The sequence below is a fragment of the Ailuropoda melanoleuca genome, chromosome 16 (assembly GCF_002007445.2).
Source record: "Ailuropoda melanoleuca isolate Jingjing chromosome 16, ASM200744v2, whole genome shotgun sequence".
Lineage (NCBI taxonomy): Eukaryota > Metazoa > Chordata > Mammalia > Carnivora > Ursidae > Ailuropoda > Ailuropoda melanoleuca.
Genome location: NC_048233.1, coordinates 72657475 through 72680964, shown reverse-complemented (window position 1 = coordinate 72680964; position 23490 = coordinate 72657475). Strand labels below are relative to the sequence as shown.

Below are 23490 nucleotides of genomic sequence, written 5' to 3'. Positions count from 1 at the left end.
GTTCCTCAGAGCAGCGACTCTCAAGAGAAATCCATGTCCCTGTTCCCCCCACCCTTCCTCCACCCCATGCCAGAAAGCAGTTAAGAACCAAGTGGATGTGAAAGAGGTATGTGAAGCTTGAAAATCCCCACAGGGAATTCGGATCCTTCCCTTGCCTCACAGTGAAAAATTACTACGGTAGCTGATGAGACAGTTTAAATCTATCGACTCTAGTTTCCAATCTGCAGGTTACACCAAAAAGATTTCCAAAGACCATGCTTGCCGTTAACGTCACAGTCGAAGTTACCTATAGCTTGCTAGGCAGAGATCTGGACAATACGGATTGGGGTTGGTCAAGGCTCCAGGGAAGCCACTCAGGTCCACTGCCCCCTACACACTGCCCCACAGTCCGTGAGTGTGTTATTCACACTGACGTGTCCCCAGCTTCTAGATCTTCCCATTCCGGTCAAATGCCAAAATGCCTCACTCACTGCTAAACCCAACCCTCAGTCTGCAGCTTAGAACAGAAAGAAACACTCAAAGATCTTTGATACATACGTGAGATCATCGAGACCTGCTCAAATTAACCTGAGAGTTAAAAATACTTCAATACACACACGTACTTCAAATATCTGAAATATTTTAATGAAAAGTATTAGAACCCGAAAGATAACAAGCGAACTGCTGTCCTATTAAAGTCCTTATCAAAATGGGAAGTACACATTGAAATAGAACAAATTAGCCTTAAGTTACAAGGACAGAGATAACCATATTGCCAGAAATGGTTCACACAGAGCTACCTCTGTACCAATCCTGATCTGATTGAGCATGAAATAAACATACGTGACTTTAGTCTTACAGCAATCTTCCCAAGAAGAATAGCATGGGATTATAAGACTAATTGTGCTATTATAAAGCCAAAAACTATGCCAAGCCAAAAATCACTATGCAACCCTAAATCCTTTCAACATCCACAATGCTGAGGGAGACAGAATATATATATACACATAAACATATAATGATCTATATTAATATTTATAAATACAGACAGAAATCCTATGGATCACTTGAACCCTTACTGAAGAACTGAACACGGTGAATTCTTTACAAAACATAACAACACTTGCTAATTGACAGGTTATTGTTTTGTAAACAAACCTAGATATTTTTGTAAGTAAGTACGTAACAAATTTACAAAAGCTACACTGGGTTTCCTGTAATGAACAATTACTTCTCAGAAATGCTTCACAAATAGTCCCACTCTGTGGGAAACCAGCCCCAAAGAGTCAGACAATTTTTATACAGGCTGCAAATTAATATTTAACACTTCTATTAGAGAGGCCATTTCCTGAAGTATTGTCCCATACTGGGGACTCATTAGGAGGGATTAACCCATGTTAACTCTAGAGACAGCGCTCCAACCAACGCCCAAAGAGGAAACTGACCATCCCATCATGAAAAGGCTGTGCAATGACTGGTCATAATCACATATTTATGCAGAACTTCCAAAATACTCAATTATTTTTATGTAACTTAGTTTTCCTAACTTCAATATTTTCAGTAAGTTTGTTAAAATTACACAATAAACAATAATACCCAGTGTGTTAAACTTCTTCGCTAATTACCAGATATCAATTTAGTCCCCCCAAAATGTATAAAAAAGTAGTTCTATCGCTTTGGAGTTTGGGGCATTTTATTTTGTTTTATTGCTCGTTTCGTTTTTATACCTAATTACTCTCCCCACAGGAGCTACACGACCAATAAAACAAACCCGTATATTTTTATCGTTCGCTCAATGAAAATCATTAATCCTAGATCAACAGCCATATAATTAGACTAACGTACTACAAAAATTCCTTGCTTTTGCCGCACCTCACGTTAACTGGCTATTTTAAACTGAACGCACTCGCAAAACTGCTCATGTTCAAAACTATCTGAAAAGGGAAAAATAACGGGTTTGGTGCCAAAAGGGTACACAGCACTTAAAAATACACATCCATTGGGTTTTGCTAATCTCTACCAATTTCTTCCTAAGGCTTCAGTCAGGAGAAGCGCAGGCAGACAGAAAGCACATCCTGAGGGCATATCCCACCCACCCTGGCCGCTCTGGAAATCAAGGCTGGAACACTGAAAGAAAGCGGGCAGGGATGCACTTTCTGAAAGGCCTGGAAAAACATTCTGGTCAGGAGATGCCAGAGATTTTGAAGCTCCCATCAAGCTCCTGGCCTTGATCCAGGTAATGGTTTTTCCTTCCCCTCAGCTGTCTGCCGCGGGAGTTTTCCAGCAAAGAAAGAAAGGAAAAGTGGTAGGGAAAAGGGAGGAGCAGCTTCTAGTCCATGTCTCTGTAAGTGAGAGGGTAAAAAGGGCCAGGCATCGCAGGCTGACATTTATAGAGGGCCCGGCACTTCCATGGAGCACTCTGGAAGGATTACTAGGGGTTAGCAATCTGGTCTAAAAGGGCCAGCAAAGCAGACTGATGAGAGTCCCTTTACATTTGATAAGTGATGCTGTGGGCAAAGACACGGCAAGCCGGAGCGGGTGAAGACGTGCGAGCAGAGGCCCAGCCGGTCAGGCAGCCTTTACAAAACAGGTACATGGTACACCTGGCTCCCCTAGCCCTTCGGGGCTGCCAACTCACTTGCCGAAGCTTGAAAGCGCAAATGGCCAGTGAAACGGCGCTTTCTAATCGAGGGATAAAAATAAACGCCCTTGGAAAATCCTCGCTTGCCTAACCCTCACTGCCCTGCCTCCACCAACCAAGAGAGCGACTCACCCAGCCAAGGGCAGGGTTCTGGACCTGCACAGGTTAATGATCTCACTAGTCTTTGACCTCCAGATCATGGCCACACCACCCAATCCCTCCTGCCTGGCATTTTTCTTCGATTTTAATATCAGAAGTTTCACACGCTGGCGTGAGCTCCTGGACTCGGCAGAAAGACCCATATAGCTGTCAGCAAACTGATAAGAACTTTAAAATGACTCCGTGGGGCCTCTTTATAAAGAAGAGCCAAAGAGGCCCATAAAGAAACAGGGCAGGGGCCACGGAAACCAGCCGCTCACACTGGTTTAACGTGGCATTAAAATGAGCTACAGATTTATGGCAGTGTTTTAGCCCCTGCTCCAAATCATCTGGGGGATGAAGCTCTCGTCCCCATTCTCCAGCGGGATTTTAAATCTGGGATGGAGCTGGCCAGAAAGCAATGGGGGAAGGGAGGCAGAGGTAGCAGGAGGAGGAGAGGAAAAAAGAAGAGGCAGAGAGTACCAGGAAAATCATATAACAGAACTCAGTCTCTTTTCAGTGGGATGGGAACAACAGCTATTTCTAAAAGCTATCTGGCTGGTCCTCTTAAACACTCATAAAAATTCCCTTTATTTTTAGTTCTTACCCAATGAACTCAAGTTCTTCAACCATGCACCACCCAAACATCAATTCTGATTGTAACTTTTTAAGTTCATTCTTTTTTAATTTTTCAGTTCCAAAAATGAATAAAATCATCATTTGGCAGAGAAGATATTTGAAGAGGGAAAAAAGACTCAGTACAAAATTTTTTCTCACTGGAAAGAAGGTAATAGTACTTTATCCAAACGTGCCAATGAATTTTTTTTTAAAAGGCCAGCTAGAGAACCACTGATTTTAATCAGCCATTCTGATCCTAACAGAAAAACAGAGAGGTGAACTGCCTTCATGCCAAGATGCAGAAAGTACACCAGACCCACAGGAATAAATTCTGTTTCAAGTTTCCAAGCCCAGAAGCAAATGCGTAATACATCCATGCTGGTAACTCACTGTGGTTCCTCAAGACCTAACTCCATACCAGAAGGCTCCTTCCAATATTCAAACCCAAATAGGCAGAGCAATCCCAAGTGACTGCCAGCATGGAGCCAGCAGGCCAGAACCCAGATGCTTCATGATTTCACGTAATCAATAGGACTGCTCCACAGCGTCATTAGCCCCAGGTCAGAGATAGAAAAGGAAAGCTTCGGCAAGTTAAGTAACCAGCCCACAGTCACAGGTTAGGATTTGCCACACAGTTAAGGATTTGAATTCAGGTTTCTCCAACTCGAAAACCCACGTGCTTGCCACTACCAACCTTTTTCACACTTTTTGGACTAGGACCCACGCCAAGAAATGAATACATTTTATACTGCAGCTCACAACTCATCTACATATATAACTGAAAAAGAAGTTTCTGGAAGTATTTATCTTTACTGGGTAATATGCTGATATTCACCTTTCTATTATATTTCATTAAAAAATAAATAAAACGCCAGTCATCGCCCAATGAATTGACTTCAAGATCTAACTAACGAGTCATGACCCTTGGTCCGGAAAATACTTCAGTACCCAGTGCCCAGGCTCCCCCACTCCCACCCGAAATCGTCAGACCAGGAGTCAGGAGACCTGGGCTCCAGTCAGGTTCAACCGTGGCCCTAAAAATTCATTTTCAAGATCACCTGAACTTAGGACACCTGGGTGGCTCAGTCCGTTAAGCATCTGCCTCTGGCTCAAGTCATGATCCCAGGGTCCTGGGATCGAGCCCCACATCCGGCTCCCTGCCTGCCTCTCCCCCTGCTCGTCTGTGCGTTCTCGCTCACTCTCTCTCTCAAATAAATAAATAAAATCTTAAAAAAAAAAAAAAAGATCACCTGAACTCCAGGGCCTATGTGTCATTTATAAAATACGAGGAAAGAGTTGAGCAGTTTCAAACGTCCCTTCTTTGATTTTGTTTCTCGATCTCCTTAATGAATACTGCTTTCCCCTCCCATCACCCATCATTTCACTACTCTCCTCTCCTCACTGACCTCCTCTAGCCTCCTACTTCCTACGGAGTTTTTTGCCGCTGCTATTCAAAGTCCTTGCTCGTTGTGCTCCATCTTACCTGCCAAGTCGTTCTCACAGCAGCCACCCCGGGGCGGAGGTCAGTACCCTCCCAGAGCATCCCATCTTCCTATCCGAGACTAGCTGGCCGTGAAGATTCCCTTCACCTCCGGTCTACTCCTGACTCTCCATGCACAACTAAGTGACAGCACTTCCGGCCTTCTACTGGGTGTATTACTGAAAGTACTCTCCCCAGCAGAATCAGGGCCTTTCTTAAAGGCAGGATCTGTGTCGTTCCCCCTGCTTTTTAAAAAAAAAAAAAATCTCCCTCAATATGCCTGTATAATACTAGGAAAAGTGCAGGTGCTTAATACATATTTATTTGATGGGTTTGCATTATGAAATTAAAGACTCTAATTCTCCTAAATTTGGAGAATATTTAGGTGGGCTGCTCTAGGAAAAGCCACTGACCTAATTAAAACTGGCACCATAATAAGATAAGTGAGCATTTCCAGACCAGCTTCCACACACGACTCATTTCTGTTTGCCTGTGGACAAGGTGTGCCAGGGCTGCCAAGGAAAGCAGCTTTATGGTCTCTCCATCTGGACTGTGAGGACTTAAATCTCAGAAGCTATACAAAACAACTGCAAATCAGCGCAAACCTTAAAGACAGGAAAATTTATTTACAGGCCCTGGTGCACTATAAATTTGAGACAGTTCTATTAAAATGCTTTTCTTGGCTTCCCATCAGATACTTGGCAAAAGTCTTTTTCCAATAAGGTTCTTAATGCTAAAGTTGGGGGAGAAAAAGAAGTGAAACACATAAAAAATGCTCTTCCTTAAGGGTTCCAATTAAATGAGTTTTTATTTTATCCTGCTTTAAACAATATACATTAACCAATCTGTTTCGCAATATGGATTTATACATTCAGGAAAACTCAAACGCACACAATCCAGTGCTACTGAAAAGAAATTATGAAATTCAGACTATCCCATAAAGTGGTCGCACTCAATCCCCACGGCTCTCCCATGGGCCAAAGAGCCCAGCTTTGTGTCGGAACCGTGGCTGTCTGTTTCACAGGAAGAACTGCAGGGATCAGGTCAATGTGTTCTGTTTAAGGGCAAGCAACCCAGTACGAAAGCAGAGATTGGGAAACACAGCTTGGAGTGACTTGTCAGGGCCAGAGAGTGGGGGAGAAAAGGAGGCAGGGAATATTTGGCATTTTTTAAAAAGCTGTAAGAGTTCAAGTACATAAAAAAAATTTCAATTTCACAGGTGGGGGGATAAAAATGACAGTACAATATTGATTCTGGAAATTAGAAGTGAAATGTTTTCCATATTCTTCATAATATATTTCCAGGGATGCATCCAGCCAGCCCTAAATGTCTCAAGCAACCACTTTTTTGAGAAGACTATCCAATAATCGGTCATCTTGAATTATTGGAAAGTTCATCTGATTTTTTTTTTTTTTTTGCCTCAATCCAGGCCACACAGTTCTGTGATTTGAATAACGTTGTGGACAGCTAAAGAGAGTGTGCTCCTTGTCTGTCCCTCACATGGTGTGCGGTCTTGGGAGGACTACTTTATGGGCCTTTATCCTCAGCGTCCTCACATGAAAACATTCAGATTACCCAACTGCCTGCCTATCTCACTACTCTGTTTAAGCAGTTTGCTTTGTAAACGCGTGTGCTTGGGGTGAGGGAGGGAGGGGGAAGTGGACATGGACAGCTATATCACTGTCGATGGACAGGACAGGCAAGCCACCCGCATGGGGAACCTTCAGAGAATGGAGCTGCTGAGGTTTCTAGACATCTGAGGGTTTACACCTTTCACTGCATCATGAGACACTTCTTAAAAATAAAAACATTTTTTTTCATTTTTACTAAGTTTTTAATTTTAATTCCAGTAGAGTTAACTTGCAATATTACGTTAATCTCAGGTGTACGATACAGTTATTCAGGAATTCTATACATTACTCAGTGCTCATCATAAGTGTACCTAATCCCCTTCACCTATTTCCCCCATCCCCCACCCACCCCCTTCTGGTGACCATTAGTTTGTTCTCTGTGTTTAAGAGTCTGTAAAAACAAACATTTTGGACAAATGTTATAAAAACTTTATAAAGTATATTATTTTAAGAACCACAACTTTAAAAATATATATGTATGTGCTAAACAAAATTTAAACCTTCACTTAAAGATTCAAGGGCATCACCAAGAATAGCAATTTCTGTACTTCCTCAATTTTAAGACACCCCATCAATAACAGCTTTAGTGGAAAAAGCAGAAACCATATTCAATGTTCAAACTGATGGCAAGTCTCATTTGGATGTCAGAAATCCAAAATATGAAAAACAAATAAACATGTACTCTTTGAACCGAAGAATTCTGCCGTCTTACACTGACACACCCAGGATACAGTGAAGCCTGCAAGGCAGTTGGCCATATACCCAATGTACTGAGAGTTTTATTTTTGACATCGCTTTTCCATCTTCGCTATTCATGCCAGAGCGGCAGATGACCCATCTCAGAGACCCTTCCTTATAGTCTTCCTGCCCTTCCAATCTGTGACTTCTAAGCTATTCTAACTATGAAAACTGGGTAAGTCACCATGTTGAAAACACACGTAAGTAAAATAAAATACAAGCCTCATTTCAGGGGCCGTCCTGTGGACAAAGTGCGCGGCCTCCGGAATGCACACACACATTTGCTGCTGAGTTCTGTTCTGCTCTCTCCTTTATCACAGCGAGGCCTAACTGTAGTCCTGGTCGGTGAGGGTGCCGCATGCCTGGGGTTTTATTTTCTTAAATAGAACTGTTTTGTCTTTTCCCCAATCAGTCAATTCTATCTTCAGGTACTCCTTGGCAGCACAAATACTTGGTACACTTAGTAGGAAAATACGAAGGCAAACTGAGATGCGTCAGTGTAACAGACGGAAAAGAAACTGATATTTTAACTCACCCAAGCTTAAAGGCCTGAGAGAAAAGAAGACGCTGACTATTTCTGCCACCTCAAAGGCTCCCAGTCAATTGAGTACAAAGAAGAGTTCAAAGGCAAGGCAGGCTCCTGACTTCCACCTCCTAGTGTGGCTGAGGTCAGAGGTCACTGCTGGTGGAGCCACTGACCAATAAAAGAATGTTTGGAAACTGCGCTCAACAGATAAACCGCGGATCCATTTACGCCTTCCTCCCTATCCACACAAACATTTCCAACTATACAGTCCCGTGTCTACCCAGGCTTCCAAGATCCTAGATTGCTTTCTTTTCCACAGTCGTTCAAGAGAGACTGGGCATATGGATGTTCCTTCTGACTACAGAAAAATATTCAGTTGCATACTTCTTCCTGTCTTCCAATGTACGAGAGGTGGTTGATAGGCCTCTCCACCTTTAAGGTCTACCTCAAATGCTACCTCCCCAGTAAATCTGTCCCTGACAACTTTAGTCCATAACTTCTCCCTTCCATTTCAGACCTGCTAATATACTTAGGAAAATGTGCGTCATCTTCTCAACTTTCTCTGTGCTTATACCCACACATCACCAAGATGATGGATGATTAGGCCTCCGTGACTGGGGATCACAGGTTTATTCTTATCTCTCACCATCAGCCCTTGAAAAACCAACACTTAATTAGAGCTTCACTAAGTTAACTAGTTAATGTAGCTCACGGGAGGATAAAAGGTCAACTGGTAAGTTGGCTTTATTCTGCACAACTCTTACCCTCTACTAACTGAAAGAACTGGTTTTTAATTTACCCACAAAGAAAACCTATAAGCTTTCCCTAGCTTGTCCAAAACTCTCATCAGCCTTCAGGAGTAGATAACTTATTTTCTTTAGGCCTAGCCTTGTACTTAGCTTTACGGCTGCTTCGACATCACATCTAAGGTCAGAAGCAAATTTACTTATTTTTCCTTGCCAGGCAAAGTGTCTCTGGCTTGGTGCATCCTAATGCCCAAGTCATGATGAAGACTTTCACCGTGGTCCCCACCAGTCACACTGCAGCCGCCCTCATTCCGAGCTCTAAGCTGCAAAATGTCACTATAATATTTCCAACACCAAGATGGCACCCCCACACCACTGGGGTCAATTCAGAAACATAGCTCTGTTCCACCTACAGACAGCAAAAATCCTGTGCTCAGCACTATTTCCTCCTCATCTGAGTCTCTGGAGACCGATTATGAGGACAATGCCAGTGAGAAGCACCTTAGGATTTCTTGGAAACATTTACACCGTCCAAAGAAAACGAGTCACTTAAAAGTGGATGGAGACCTCTGCTGGCTGCCATTGTCCCTGCAGCCTCTCAAGCTGGTTTTCAGCTGCTGAGCAAGAAATTCGGACGGTTGCTCAAGCTCAGCTCATTCTGACCTGATCGACCACGGGCTCTACAGGCATCGACTACTGATACAACAGGATTTCCCTAGAAGTTTACGCCTGTCTTACAGAGAGATCCAAATTTGATCTCCCTAAAGAGAATTCACTGAGGTGTAAAAACTTTGCAGAACCAAGTGTGTGCTAGTTTTTCAGCCACTCCTGCCAAGGTCCGGTTAAATCGATGGACAGTAAACAGAGGACAAAATGACAAGCAGACTCTGCAAATGGTCCTAGAGAACAAAAGAACTCTCTCTAATCTTAGATGAGACCTTCGCTATCAATAGGCCGGTGGTTCCCAATCAAAGCAATGTTGCCCCACACCAGACACTTAACAGTATCCACAGACTTTTTTGGTTATCACAGCTTGGGAAAAGGCTGTGCTACTGGCATCTAGGAGCTGAACCTGGTCATCCTTATACCTCTCTGGGAATTAGTTCAACCAGTTAATTTCACTTTTGGTTGAGATCAGTCCAGTCTAGAAATCTGAGACTGACAGAAGAAAAGATGTCGTTTTGGGGCACACAGAATATTCATGGAAAGGGGAGCAGGACTCCATGGGGCACTGCAGTGGAGTGCTTTAGAAGGCCTGAAAGCAGCGGAGAAGAGGGACATGAGAAAGATGAAGGAAGACTTGGAAAAGGAGGCAGGCAAGTGCCAAGACTGCCGTTCTCTCCAAATTGACACAATGTGGGGCACTCATCACCCGAGGAGATGACTGGCCCTCGGGCCTAGAGGCATGCAGCAGAGAAGAGATGGCCACTTGGTCATTCATGCTGTCAAGGACGGTGATATTATTGCTAAGGACAAGAGGTTCACAGACTTTTTAAACAGCTGAATGAAATGTGAGAGAGATCTGGCCAACCCCATCATTTCACAAGTGTGGAAATGAAACCCCAGTGAGCTTTGGTGACTTATCACTGTCAGATAAATTCATAGGAACAGAGCCCAGGGCTCATATCCAAGTCTTTTGACTCCAAGTATATCTCTTTGAACCCAAATAACCTCAAAGTGCCCTATTTTTAATGACCTCTATTCATCCCATCTCAATGGTTCTACGATTCAGAGCCCAGACTCAGAAACGACCAGCTGTGCCCGTCTCAGACCTGTGGTTCCCCAGCCTGCTCTGTGGAACAATGGCATTCCAAAAGCTGGCCGTGAGAGCTCTGCTCCAAAAACCCAGTGGTTCTCCTTCCCAACACGATGGTGCTAGGTTTTTACTTGGCCTTGTCAGACTGGACTCTTAAGATGGCATCTGACTTGGCAGATGACTCTCTACTTAGTTATTTATGTTCATCAATCAAGATGCCATAAAAGAAACACCCAGAGCTCAGACACCAGGACTCTTCTTCTGTGAAAAGGAATATTTTCTTCTACACAACTTGTAAGAACCATAGGTTTAGATGAGGAATCTAGAGATCTCCAGGCAGATTTTCTAATTGACTGAAACTCAGATGAGGCCAGTAGTCAAGTAATAACTGAGAGGCCCGAACACTTAAAATGAACATGAACAGCTCTGAAAAAACAACAGGGAGGCTAAAATCCAACTGTGCTTTTTTTTAAAGATTTTATTTATTTGAGAGGGAGAGTGTGCGTGCACAGAGGGAGAGAGAGGAAGAGAGCACATTGGGAGAGGGAGAAGCAGACTCCCTGCTGAGAAAGGAGCCGGACGCAGGGCTGGATCCCAGGACCCTGGGATCATGACCTGAGCCGAAGGCAGATGCTTAACCGACTGAGCCACCCAGGCGCCCCTGTGATTTGTTTTCCAGTCTCAGTGCCAACATGTGTTACAGATGAGGTCACTGAGGTCCCGAGAAGGCGAATCCCTGGCCACGGGAAGAATGGGTGCCCGGCCAAGAAGGCAGGGGCGCAGGCAGTCTGAGGGCAGCACCTGCACGGCCGGCATTGCCTGACGCGGCTGTCTCCATGGTTTAAAGTAATTGTGGTGGACTCAACACATCCACTAATTTTCACTGCCTCCTAAAACCCTAAAATGACGATTATGACAAATTTTTTTTTTTTTTAAATGAAGGCATAGTCGCTGTAAGATCAAGAAGATGGGAGACGAGCTGAAGAACAAAATGCGGACGCAGAACAGCAGAACGAGACGCGGTGGCCGGCTCTCCGGGCCCAAGCAGCCGCTGAGGAAAATCAGCTCAGAAACACCCGAGGTCGTCTGCTCGGAACCCCAGGTGGAGGCAAAGACGAGGCCAGAAGCAGAGGACAGGCTGAACGGATATCACAAAGCAGTCAGAAGCCCAGATTCCCGTCCTCACCCGGACAGAGGCCTGACACCCTGGACAAGGTCACAGGCAGGCTCTCCGCCTGGGCTGTGGGTGCCAGACAGTCACAGACCTAATGCTGAGACGCCTCCAACCCCTCTCCTGCTCATCTCCTACAAAGATAATTTTGACAAAAATAAAAACCTTAAGAATCTACTAAAAAGAAAAGAAACCACAAGCACTGTACCACTTTGGGTAGTCTTTTTTTTTTTTTTTTAACTTGCTTGACATTTCAGCTCCACTACGTTTCTCTCTGGAGAGGGAAAAGAAAGCGAAGCAGGACTCTGGGGCCCCCGGCGGCACGCTGCAGACCGTGGAGAGCAGCCCAAGGGAAGGGGTATCAGGAGGAGGGTGAGAAACCAGACAGTGAGGCAGGGGTGCAGCACCCGCTCCAGAGACAGGGACCACCCCTCCGTGAGGGAGGCCGCTGGAACCGGGCACCTAGGTCAGCTGCCACGACCACTTTCTCCTGGTCAACAGCTACTCAGAAACATCACCCTGAAATGTCCCCACTTCCTGGGCTGCCTTAGTCATGACAACGGTCACCTGCTGTGAGAACCACCCTCCAGAAAGGCTCAGCTTTGCCCTGCACACACGGCTACACGACGACCCTAAAACATAAAAACAGATGCTCACCTCAGGAGAGTTTTTAAATCTCTGACAGTTACTCCCTCAAAAGTCACCTGATGCGACCCACCTGAGTCCGCTTTCCTCTCTCCGGTCTGGTGAGCGGGTATAGCGGAGAAAATGACCCTGCTCGCGCGTTCAGCTCTGTCGACGTGTATCCCCACCGTGCAGGCCGCCCTTCCGAACCACCCATGTCACCCCCCCTAAGGACACCACCCCAGGCCTCTTACCTGCCGCTGCATTTCTTCAATCTGTCTTTGCGGGATGCTCTGTAGAATACCGTACACGTCGGACATCTTTTCTTCCGGCACAACCACAGATGCTCTAGAGACGACAGCAAGACAGTTTCTATACACACGGCCCTGTACACAGAGCCCCTCTACACACCTGTCCCGCTACGTCCTCCTGAGCAGAAACAACACCCGCACCATCCTTCAGCACTCCCTCCGGTGAGCGGCCCTTCCTCCTCTCCTCTCCTCAGGGCCCACCCTCTCAAAGGCGTCCTCTCGCCCGCTGCGTTTCCTCACCGTCCTCCATGCCACCCGTGTGCTCCAGCCACGCTGGAGGTGGCTCAGCACGTCTCCAAGATAAAAAGAACTACACAGCCTCGATTTTCAGGCTGAATGAGGCCCCCCCTGTTCTGGGCTTCCACCGCCCTCTGCGCAGCCATCTACAACGGCACTTAGCCCACGTTATTAGATCCCAGCCTCCTCAAGAGCTGAGACTGCATTATTCACAGTAGACTTTCCATAACTACGAGATGAACAAATGTACAGAGGAATGAATGCTACTCGCATTATTCAAATACCCACGGTGATCAGACATGAACAGAAATATCAGAACAGCTAGAAGAGGAGAAAGTAAGTATCTGAGGCAGAGTCAAGCCTGACAGGTGCACACAAAGGGAGCTAATTTTCAATCATCTTGAACCGCCAAAGTCCTAGGGAAATGAAACAATGTGAGACCAGAGGGCTCTTCCATCATTCTAGCAGCGACAGCCGTAACCAAGCGGGACCCATGTTTGTCACACGGAGGCACTCCCCCTCCAGCCAGGAGCATTACGCCAACTCCGAAGAGTCTCTAAAGCACGCTTCAGCGCTGTGGCTCCACGTCTCCCCCACGGAGCTTTGCAGCGCAGCATTCCTGAGGGTAAGGAAGGCCCGGGTGTTTTTCCAAGTCCTTCAGGTGAGAATACTCTGCACTTACAGTGGAGAACCACTGCTCTTGACCAAAGGCCGCCGAACATGTTTGGTAAAAGGCCAGATAGTACATATTTTAGGCTTTGCGGGCCGTATCACCTCTGTCACAACTACTCAGCTCTGCCACTGCAGCACAAAAACAGCCAGCAGATAATATGTCAGAGAATGGGCGTGGCTGCGTTTCAATAAAACTTTATTTACAAAACCTGGCAGCTTCCCATATTTGGCCCAAAAGCCTCAGTTTGTGAACCTCTGCTCTAGGCCCACACACTAACTCTTTTCATGGAAAATACAGCAAAACAATCTACAGGAGTAGTTCTCAAACCTAGGTATGCATTACAATTACTGAGGGGGCTTTCAAAATCTAATATACACAGAACCACTGGTGTGAAGTTTATTAGAAGGGAACACTCACCTCTTCCAGTCCAGAACTTCAGAGAAAGGCAAAATATAGGAGTCCGCAATGACCACTGGGACACAGCCAGCACGTAAGACGTCACTCAATACCGCCTGGCCCAGCCGAGCACCGCGAAGGACCACACAGAAAATGGCCTCCTACAGGAACACAAGCAGAGGCAGGAGATCACAAACCAGTTTCACTGGTCCACTTACTCTGATCGCTGCAGATCATAGAGTTCTTCCGAGGGCTGAAGTCAAGCGCTACTGAGACATCCCAACTGAAAATGCTAATAGATAAAAGCTCACACCAGGGTAACTGGAAAAGCTTAACTGGCCGCAATGCTTGGTATTTCCACTCTTCAGTGTCACCTCAATGCTGCTACTGGTGGCATCCGACATGTCCAGAGCCAACGTCCAAGTCTTCTCTGGGCACTCAATAATGTGACCTCCCACAGCCGGATTCCCTCCAGCCCTAGTCTACCATGTAAACACACTGTGGCCCGGGGGCCGAGCATCACTTCCAGCGCTTCCCTCGGCCTACCTCAGAGCAGAATTATTTGTCTGGGCATGGCAGGCTTTCTAGAGGACGCCCTAGAGGGAAGCTATCAACTCTCATCTTTCTACTCCTCGTGGCATCAAGCAGGGTGCTTTGTACATAGAAGATATTCATTTCATGAATGCGGTGCCTTTGAAAACACGCGGATATGTTCTTCTTAGAACAATAAATCAAACAGAAAGCAATGTCTCAAAAAATTTCTTCTCCCCTCCCTCCCTCAAGCCTAGTCAATGTGGGGATCATTTCAGAAAATGAGAGACATACAGGAGAACAAACAGTTTCAACAGGTAAGCCAAAACAAGAAGAGATCCTCTCTCTAACACCCAGTTTCTCCCAGTTTTTGCCTCTTCAGGAGGAAAAAAAAAAAGATTAAAAAAAACAAAAACCACTGTTTCATCTTTACAGCTAGAGAAAAGGAAAGTTCAGAAAAAAATGTAAAGAAACTCAATATGCCAAACTCCTCTGAGGATACGCGAGAAAGCAGCAAGGGCTGAAGAACAGAATCAGTCATGGCACCCAGAGGTGCAGGTGGACAGCTCAGCCTGCCCTGAGAGTCGGCGTCCAGATGTGGACACACGTGCTGATAACCATTTTTCCTGTCTAGACAAAGGTTACTATAAATACTCCTGCTCACATCACCACCGTTATCAGTCAGACATTCCAGAGGAGATGCAGCACTCTCTGAGAGAAAGTATTTTAACAATCTCAGCATGGGCCAGCTCTCTTTGGAGACTGAGAAAAAAAAAAAAAATCACACCAGCTCCTTGCTATTTCTCCTTGAACTATTTTAAATATTTCAGGGAACAAAACTCACTTTCTCCTTTCCTAGCCCCCATGCCCTTGGAATGTCAAGCATCCTGCTTATGCTTAAAACATCCCCCAAAGGACTACTCTGCCCGGGATTCTGGAAATAGTGCCATGTCCATGACTCAGGCAAACGACATACTACCAGCAGGACATGGTGAGGGTGGCAAAACACCAACAGACAAAACAGTAACAAAAAATGAAAACCTTCCATTCCCAGCAAACGCTGACTGCGGCTTTGTGGGCCCACATGTCAGAGGATACAAGCCGCCACGTTACAGAAGGAAATTTCTCTGGACGGGCTTATGAATACAGGGGTAAAAGTAAAATACGTTTGCCCACCTCGCCATAAACCCATCTCAGCTGCGGCTCTGGAGTGTAACGAGTGTCTGAAAGGAGCAGGAGCACTCAGAGGCCAAGCAGCTCTGCACAAACAGCACGCCAGACGTGGACGCACGTGAGGGCCCGCATGGCTGGGAAGGAGCAGGACTGCGTCTTCTCCTCCCCTTGGGTCATTGCCCTGGGTGCGTGGGGAAAACACGGCCTGCTGCTGGGGTGCATGCAACTTCGCGGAAGGGACCGCTCCCGAGCTCGGAGAGCATTACGGGCGGACACTCACCTGCAGCACCTGGGGGTAATCGAAGACCTGGTGCTCGCGGCAGCGCTTATGCACCGAGAGGACGCCCTCTGAGAGGTTGGTGCATTTATCCAGTACTAACACCGACTCCCCGTGTTTGGCCTGGAGGGCTTCCAGGTCTTCTCTGTACTCGGGGTGGACAGCCATCTGAGAGGACAGGAGGAAGTACCGCCGGGGACTGCAAGAGAGCAAAAAGTGTGACTGGAACATTGCCGCCGGCCTGTTGGTCAAGGTAAGACAAGCTCGGACGTTCAACTTATGTCGGGAAGTGGGGTCTTCGCATCACTAGATTTTCTGGGAAATCACACTCTGCAGCGTTGCTCAGTATTGACAGGATTATATATGGTAAGAACATAAGGTATGATTCCGTCACGTGCCATCATTAAAGATTTTATGGGGGAGAAGTTCAGGTTTTGAGGAAATGCTTGTAATATGCCAAGCTTGGGGGGCAAGCTCTAAATACCTATGTGCACGCGTGGAAAAAGAGAGAAACTGACCGGCTAACTATTTGGAAGAACCATCAACGTGTTATCATTAGATATAGCTGAGGTCTCTAATCCGAAAACCAACTAAGAGCTGGCTGCATCCTTCAAATAGGAAGAGAGGGAAACAGTGCGCAGCACCGGTGGTCAAACTGGAAGAGGTGAAGGACGCTTCTGGCTGCTGAATGGCCTCCTCGGCCTATGGAGATGCTGCAGGGAAGACAGCCCCCATCCTCAAGGCCACCCGCACATAGAAAGACTGAATTGGTGTTAAGAACAACGAGTGAAGGGGCGCCTGGGTGGCACAGTCATTAAGCGTCTGCCTTCGGCTCACGGCGTGATCCCGGCGTTCTGGGATCAAGCCCCACATCAGGCTCCTCCGCTAGGAGCCTGCTTCTTCCTCTCCCACTCCCCCTGCTTGTGTTCCCTCTCTCGCCGGCTGTCTCTGTCAAATAAATAAATAAAATCTTTAAAAAAAAAAAAAAAGAACGAGTGGAAGAAACTATCTGCACCGAAGGAGGGAACAAGTCTTAACATCTAGACAGCAAGGACGTCTAAAAGAAAATGGAGTAAAGAAAGGACTTCCATGGGTCTGGTGCCATTTAGATTTCCACAAGAGACAAACACACGAACCCAAAGTTAGTAAGCCAGAAGTCGAGGGGGCATTCTGGGGGAGGCCAAACGGTAAGTAATTCTCTTCTGGAAGGCCAGAGTCCCACAGGGCAGAGAACTTACAGACAAACACTACCTAGGTTGAGGGACCACTAGCAGTCACCATCAAAGACATGAATAATGTAAAGCAGGTTCCAGGAAGAAGTGAAACACCCATCCGACCCAGAAGCAGAACTCACATGAATCTACTCCCCACTGGTCTGCACCAGGGAGAGTTCTGGGGAGCGCTACATCTCACAGAAAATGCCATCAGACAGGCTGACGCGAGTCTGCACATAAGCAAGGACCAAAACCTACACTCTGTGACCCCATCTCCCTCTCTCTTCCTTTTTTCCTTTTTTTTTTTTTTTTTTTTTTTTTTTTTTTACTTGCTTGGGGAGAAAGGAGCAGTAATTTTTTTTTTTTTTAAGTTTCTTGGATTTATTTGAAGGGTCTACCTGGAGAACACCTTACCCATACATCCACAGCCGAAGAACAACCATTCATTGACTGGAAAGGTCATCACAGTTTACCCAGCACGAAGCTTCAGGGCCCAAACACACAGAGCAGTGAGTGGAGAAGGAAATGCTCCCCTTTCTAGCCAGCTCAGCTACAGAAACTCCAGAAAACACAGCAACACACCCCACAGCCAGATGGCCTTCAGATACTTAGAACCGTCTCTTCTGGTAATTCCTCTGAGTGGCTGAACTACAAGCAAAACGTATGTCCCCCACCACAGTTAAGAAAGAAAAGGATGCGCATATTCCCTAAAATCTGTCTAACAGCAAGTAGCCACGTGAGGCCATTTAAATTAAACTTAAAATTCAGCTCCTCTGTCACACCAGCCACGTTTCAAATTCTCAATGGCCACATGTGGCTAGTGGATACCTCGCAGCAGAAATACAGAGGCTCTCCCAGTGCAGAAAAGGTCTATTCGATAGAGCTGCCCCTGACGGTCATTCAGACCCAGACCACAGGGTAAAGGTAAGTGGAGAGAAGAAAGACATCGAATAGCAACCCATCGGGGAGTCAGTTTGGAACAGCTGTACAGACTGGTTCCTCTCATCCTGGGCCATTTCCTCCTAAGTTACAATTTACTGAACAATATGCTGAATATTTATAGCTAAAAGTAGTCCTTCTAGACACTGAAATAGACTCTTGGATTCTATTCCCAGCCCTGAGCCTCAATAATTTTTCTTTGGTAAAAGCATTACTTTACAGAGGGACGACTTGGCGATGGAAAGATCACACCTAAGCACACTTGCAGATCCTCTCAAAGTGAACGCCATCTCCCTTCAATGTATTTCTGTAATCAAACTTGTCTGTTTAAACAAGAGAAAGACTTACAGGCAAACTCACAAGACAAGCAGGGTTTAAAACCACCTTAACAATGAAAGCTTTTTGGAAATGGAATAGACTGGGGTTTTTTTTTTTTTATTTCAAATCAGAAAACTGCTCAGTAACAAGTTATAATGAAATCAGCCATCCATCAAGTTAGGGCTGAATAACCTTTAAGGGTCTTTCCAATTCCTAGGACACTGGTTCTATGATGGATCTCATGGAGCACTGGTATTTGCTGGATGTTTCTGGGGACTTTCTTTTTTTTTTTTTTTTAAAGATTTTATTTATTTATTTGACAGAGAGAGAGACAGCCAGCGAGAGAGGGAACACAAGCAGGGGGAGTGGGAGAGGAAGAAGCAGGCTCCCAGTGGAGCAGGGAGCCAGAGGTGGGGCTCGGTCCCAGAATNGCCAGCGAGAGAGGGAACACAAGCAGGGGGAGTGGGAGAGGAAGAAGCAGTCTCCCAGTGGAGCAGGGAGCCAGAGGTGGGGCTCGGTCCCAGAACCCTGGGATCACGCCCTGAGCCAAAGGCAGACGCTTAACGACTGCGCCACCCAGGCGCCCCATGTGGGGACCTTCTGTTCAAGTGCAGCTGCTAGCATAAACCTGGTGGTGCTCTACGTGGCCTGGAGTAAGAACACACATGCCAGTACCCAGGAGGGTGCCCATGCAGAAAGGTGCAGAATGTTGGAGTTCTAGAGAGAAAAGAGTGGTACTACATGGTGTGGGTGGGGACAGAAATGACCCACCCGAGTGTTGAAGCCTTTCTAGGGTGAAGGATTCTACTTGGGAAAGAGCTGGGAAGTGGCCTGGGTATGAGAGCCCTGAAAGGGTACCCAAGGTTTCGGCACTGGGGGCAGGGTAAAAGTAGCCATGGCAACCCAGTGGGATGCTGGAGACCAAGTGAGGTTAGGAGGGCATGCGGGAACCCCAGGACAGAGTGTTAGAGCCTGGACTGGCTGAGAAGGGTGCCAGGTTGTGGGAAGGGTGAGAGCAATGGTGACATCAGCCTTGCTGGAACCCGAGAAGGCTGAGGAGGGTATCTGCTGGGGCAAGTGGGGAGAATACAGCAGCAGGAGCACAATGTGGGGGAGTCGGAGTCTGAGTGGGGGTGAAGAGGGCATCTGGGCGGTGATGGGGCAACACAGTTGGTTACGTGCAAGAGGGTTGAGCAAATAAGGAAAGATATTGAGGATAAATGGGAGCCAGGTTTCTCAGTGTCAGAGAACGGAGTTACGAATATGCAAAGGGAGAAAACCAGAATGCTCCTGCAGTGCTGGACGGAATTGCAGATGGCGGTAAGAATGCATGGTTTTCAATGTACACAGATAATACAGAGGCCATCCATCTCCACAGATACAGAAATAAATACAGATGTTCGTGGGTGCTGCTCAAAGAAGCTTCTGAATAATGAAGGACTCCAGTTGAGTTTCACTGTTGAGAAACAAAGTTCTATTTCAGATATTCAGTCGCCAGGATCCCTACACCAGATCCTTACTCCACCATTACTCCATTTTCAGCATAAATGTGCAGATGTGCACTAGAGGCTAGAAACGTCCCCCTGCTTGCATGCTGGTTCTCCCTGACCTGACAGATGGCTGAGGGAGTGTGCCCATTTTAGTTTTAAGCAAACAAAATTGTAAGGTGGATTTGTTTTACTTTTAACGACTAAAATTACTAGCTAGGACTTTCATGTTTCCTCCCAGCAGCGCTGAAACCTAAGTTTAAGTAAAATCATGCTGAGAACTTGAAGTCTCCCTCAAGAGTAACAGTGGTAAACTCCCAATTTAGTTCCCTTCAGAGAGACAATGACAAGAATTCCAGCTGAGACCAGCACAGCTGTGAGAAGAAGCTATCAATAGCAACAATCCTCAGCTTCCCATTGAAAAAATATTGAGAGAGATTTAAAATAAAAATAAAAACAAAGCTCTCACTACTCTGTGTAGCCCTCAAGAGATGTGGGAATTCCCTCAAAAGGCAACTCTCACAAAAAGCAACAAATCCAAAGCGCAGCCATAAGGTCACCCACCCTGCCTCCGCCCAAGTCCCTGGAGAGGGTGAGGAATCTGGAGTCTGTCTTTGCCTTTCGTTTCCTTCTTCTTCTTCTTCTTTTTTTTTCCTTCTGAGAAAGGGGAGTGTTGCTTTATAAAAGAAACACCACAACGTCAGGGCCAAACTGCAAGCTGGAGGGAAGTGGAGAGCGGGTCCAGCTGGGCTGTAGAAATCCACAACTGGCCAGCAGAGGGAGGACGGCGCCCCAGGCATCTTCCCCCTCCTGGCAGATCTGTTCTTCCTCCGTCCAGTTATTGGACGCAGAACTTCAGAGCCGGAGACCTTAAGTGATCTAGTTAGAGATCTTAATTTCAGTCTAATTATACGTAAAAACCAGGGAGATGAAGTTACTAAGAAAATACCACCACGATGCAGTTTAAATCTTTGAAAGAAACTGCCTGAAAATAATTTTTACTGTTCAGGGGTGGTTTGTTCTCCTGTTTTTACTGAATCTTTTCTTTTCAGTAGGTATTTTCTCTAGGTCAAATCTGAAGGGAAGGAAGAGTCCTAAAGCAATATAAGAAAGCAAGACTATACGAGAAAGATTAGATAATAAAGGGAATAGAGTTCAAGCGGTCTTAAGAAAGAAAGGCCCAGAGGCAGCCAAGCTGAAGGGACAGCCCTGACACTCCCAGGCTCCCTCTCAGCCTTGCCCAGGCTTTCTCTACCGTAGCACTGCTGCCACGGGGAGCCCACAATTCTCTGCTGCACACTGTGCACTGCAGGGATTTTGTGGCACCCCTGGCCTCCAGCCTCTTGATGGCCAGGAGCACCCCGTGCAGAACAGAGTTAACACACCAGGTCTGACTGCTCTCCTTTGAAAGGCTGGCTCTTGGCTGTGTATGGGAACTCCAGTATTAGAGGAGTTCCTACCCTCCCCAGAACTGGTAAGAGTGGCTTCCTGTGCCCAAACTATCTGTACAAACAATATGGTTTATGTTGAACACTTGCTTTCTTTCTGGAAATCTGAAATACTGGCACATGCCAAGCAGAAACTATGCACGTGATTAGCTCCCAATGAACACTGGGGTCGAAGAGTCTCTAATGAGTCCCCTGATAAGTAGCATTTCATTCATGTTGTCACCACTCGTTGCTGGGGGAATTAAGTCCTGTGTGACTGTGTGATGCCACCGGGAGAGGACCTTTGATGCCTGCACCCAGTTTCCTTGGACTTCACCCCCTGTACCTTTTCCCTTTGCTGACTATGCTTTGTCTCCTTTTGCTATAATAAATCATAGCCATAAGTGTGACTATAGGCTGAGTCCTGAGCTTCTTGGCAATCATCGAAATTGAGGTGGTCCTAGGTACCCCTGACACACACACACCCTAACTCACAGCAGTCAAAAAAGGCTCCGTATATTGCCAAATGTCTCTGGGGAGACTAAATCAATCCCCTCCCATGTTGAGAACCACCAGCCTAGCTATGCTTGGTCCAAATAGGCCTTTAATAAAGGTTTGATCTGAACTGCAGTGAACTGAATTAAACAATTTCCAGAACAACTTCGGGGTGGGGGGGGGGAGAATGAAAGCAAAAGGTTAAAAACAACTTTCAAAAATCACACAACTGATTTAAATTTAAGTAAACGTTCACAGAAGCAGCAAGTAGAGAAATAAGATCTTTTTTCTAAGTTCAACAGACTTTTCTCCACTAGTATAGTTTTATAATATCTATTATAGTGTATTTATATTATATTATAATATCTATCATATCTAGTGCTATGTAAATATGCAAAATTAAAATCCCAGATATGTGACAGAAACTTGTACCACCCCAAAGGGTACCAACTGGGCTCACTCACAGAGATCACCCTTTCTCATTTACAGAAATCTAGTCTCAAAACAGCATCAAGGCTAAAATTAAAAAGTCAGGAAACAACAAATGTTGGCGAGGATGCAGAGAAAGGGGATCCCTCTTACACTGTTGTTGAGAATGCAAGCTGGTGCTGCCACTCTGGAAAACAGTATGTAGGCTCCTCAAAAAGTTGAAAATAGAGCCACCCTACGACCCAGCAATTGCACTACAGGGTGTTTACCCCAAAGATACAAACGTAGTGATCCAAAGGGGCACCTACACCCCAGTGTTCATAGCAGCAATGTCCACAACAGCCAAACTATGGAAGGAGCCCAGATATCCATCAACAGATGAATGGATAAGAAGATGTGGTAATATAAACAATAGAATATTACTCAGCCATCAAAAAAAATGAAATCTTGCCGTTTGCAACGACATGGATGGAACTAGAGGGTATTACACTGAATAAAGTCAATCAGAGAAAGAAAATTATATGATCTCACTCATATGTGGAGCATAGGGGAAGGGAGAGAAAAATAAAACAAGACAAAATCAGAGAAGGAGACAAACCGTAAGAGACTCTTCACTATAGGAAACAAACTGGGAGTCGCTGGAAGGGAAGGGGGTAGGGGATGGGGTAACTGGGTGATAGGTATTAAGGTGGGCACATGATGTAATGAGGACTGAGTGTTATATGCGACTGATGAATCACTGAACTCTACCTCTGAAACTAATAATACACCATATGTTAATTAATTGAATTTAAATTTAAAAAAATTTTTTTCATTGAAAAAAAAACCCCACAGCATTGAACTATATCCTTTTCTCCAGTCTACAAATCCTCTGTAAGAATTATTTTGTATTTTCATCTAGATGATGATCAAAAAAAATTAGTATAGGCATATTTTTGTTCATATTTAATGATAAATACTGCTCAGAGTTTTTCAACGTCTCAGTTTGTATTTAGTGGGCTAATGGGAAGAGAAGAAGACTTAAAAGGTAAATCATGTACAACAAGTACAGTAAAATGCTAACTGCAGAACCTATGTGATGGGTATACACATATTCACTATGCTGTCAAGTTTTTTAAACACTGCTGTCTGGCTTTAAGATTTTCATAATAAAGGGGCGCCTGGGTGGCACAGCGGTTAGGCAACTGCCTTTGGCCCAGGGCGTGATCCCGGGGTCCTGGGATCGAGTCCCACATCAGGCTCCTCCGCTATGAGCCTGCTTCTTCCTCTCCCACTCCCCCCGCTTGTGTTCCCTCTCTCGCTGGCTGTCTCTATCTCTGTCAAATAAATAAATAGAATCTTTAAAAAAAAAAGATTTTCATAATAAAATGTTGGGGGAAAATATGAATCATGTATCTGTACCAGATGAAGATAAATGATGTCACAATATGCTAAAAGAAAGCTTCCTCGTCATTCAAACAGAGAAAGTGGTAGAGAGAAGTACATCATCACCCCACAGGCCAACAGCATAGGCATGCCGAACCCCCAAAACCATA

At 45.6% G+C, this 23490-nt stretch overlaps 1 protein-coding gene across 3 annotated transcripts in view; it reads right to left on the bottom strand.

Moving 5' to 3' along the window:
* EXT2 (exostosin glycosyltransferase 2) overlaps positions 1–23490 on the bottom strand; it is a 133862-nt gene that overhangs the window by 91847 nt on the left and 18525 nt on the right. For all 3 annotated transcript variants that reach the window (XM_034646239.1, XM_034646238.1, XM_034646237.1), the window contains exons 5-7: positions 15650–15845; positions 13687–13826; positions 12303–12396 (exon numbers count right to left, since the gene is read on the bottom strand). In XM_034646239.1, coding sequence (XP_034502130.1) covers positions 12303–12396; positions 13687–13826; positions 15650–15845 — 430 coding nt within the window. The remainder of the gene's footprint in view (positions 1–12302; positions 12397–13686; positions 13827–15649; positions 15846–23490) is intronic.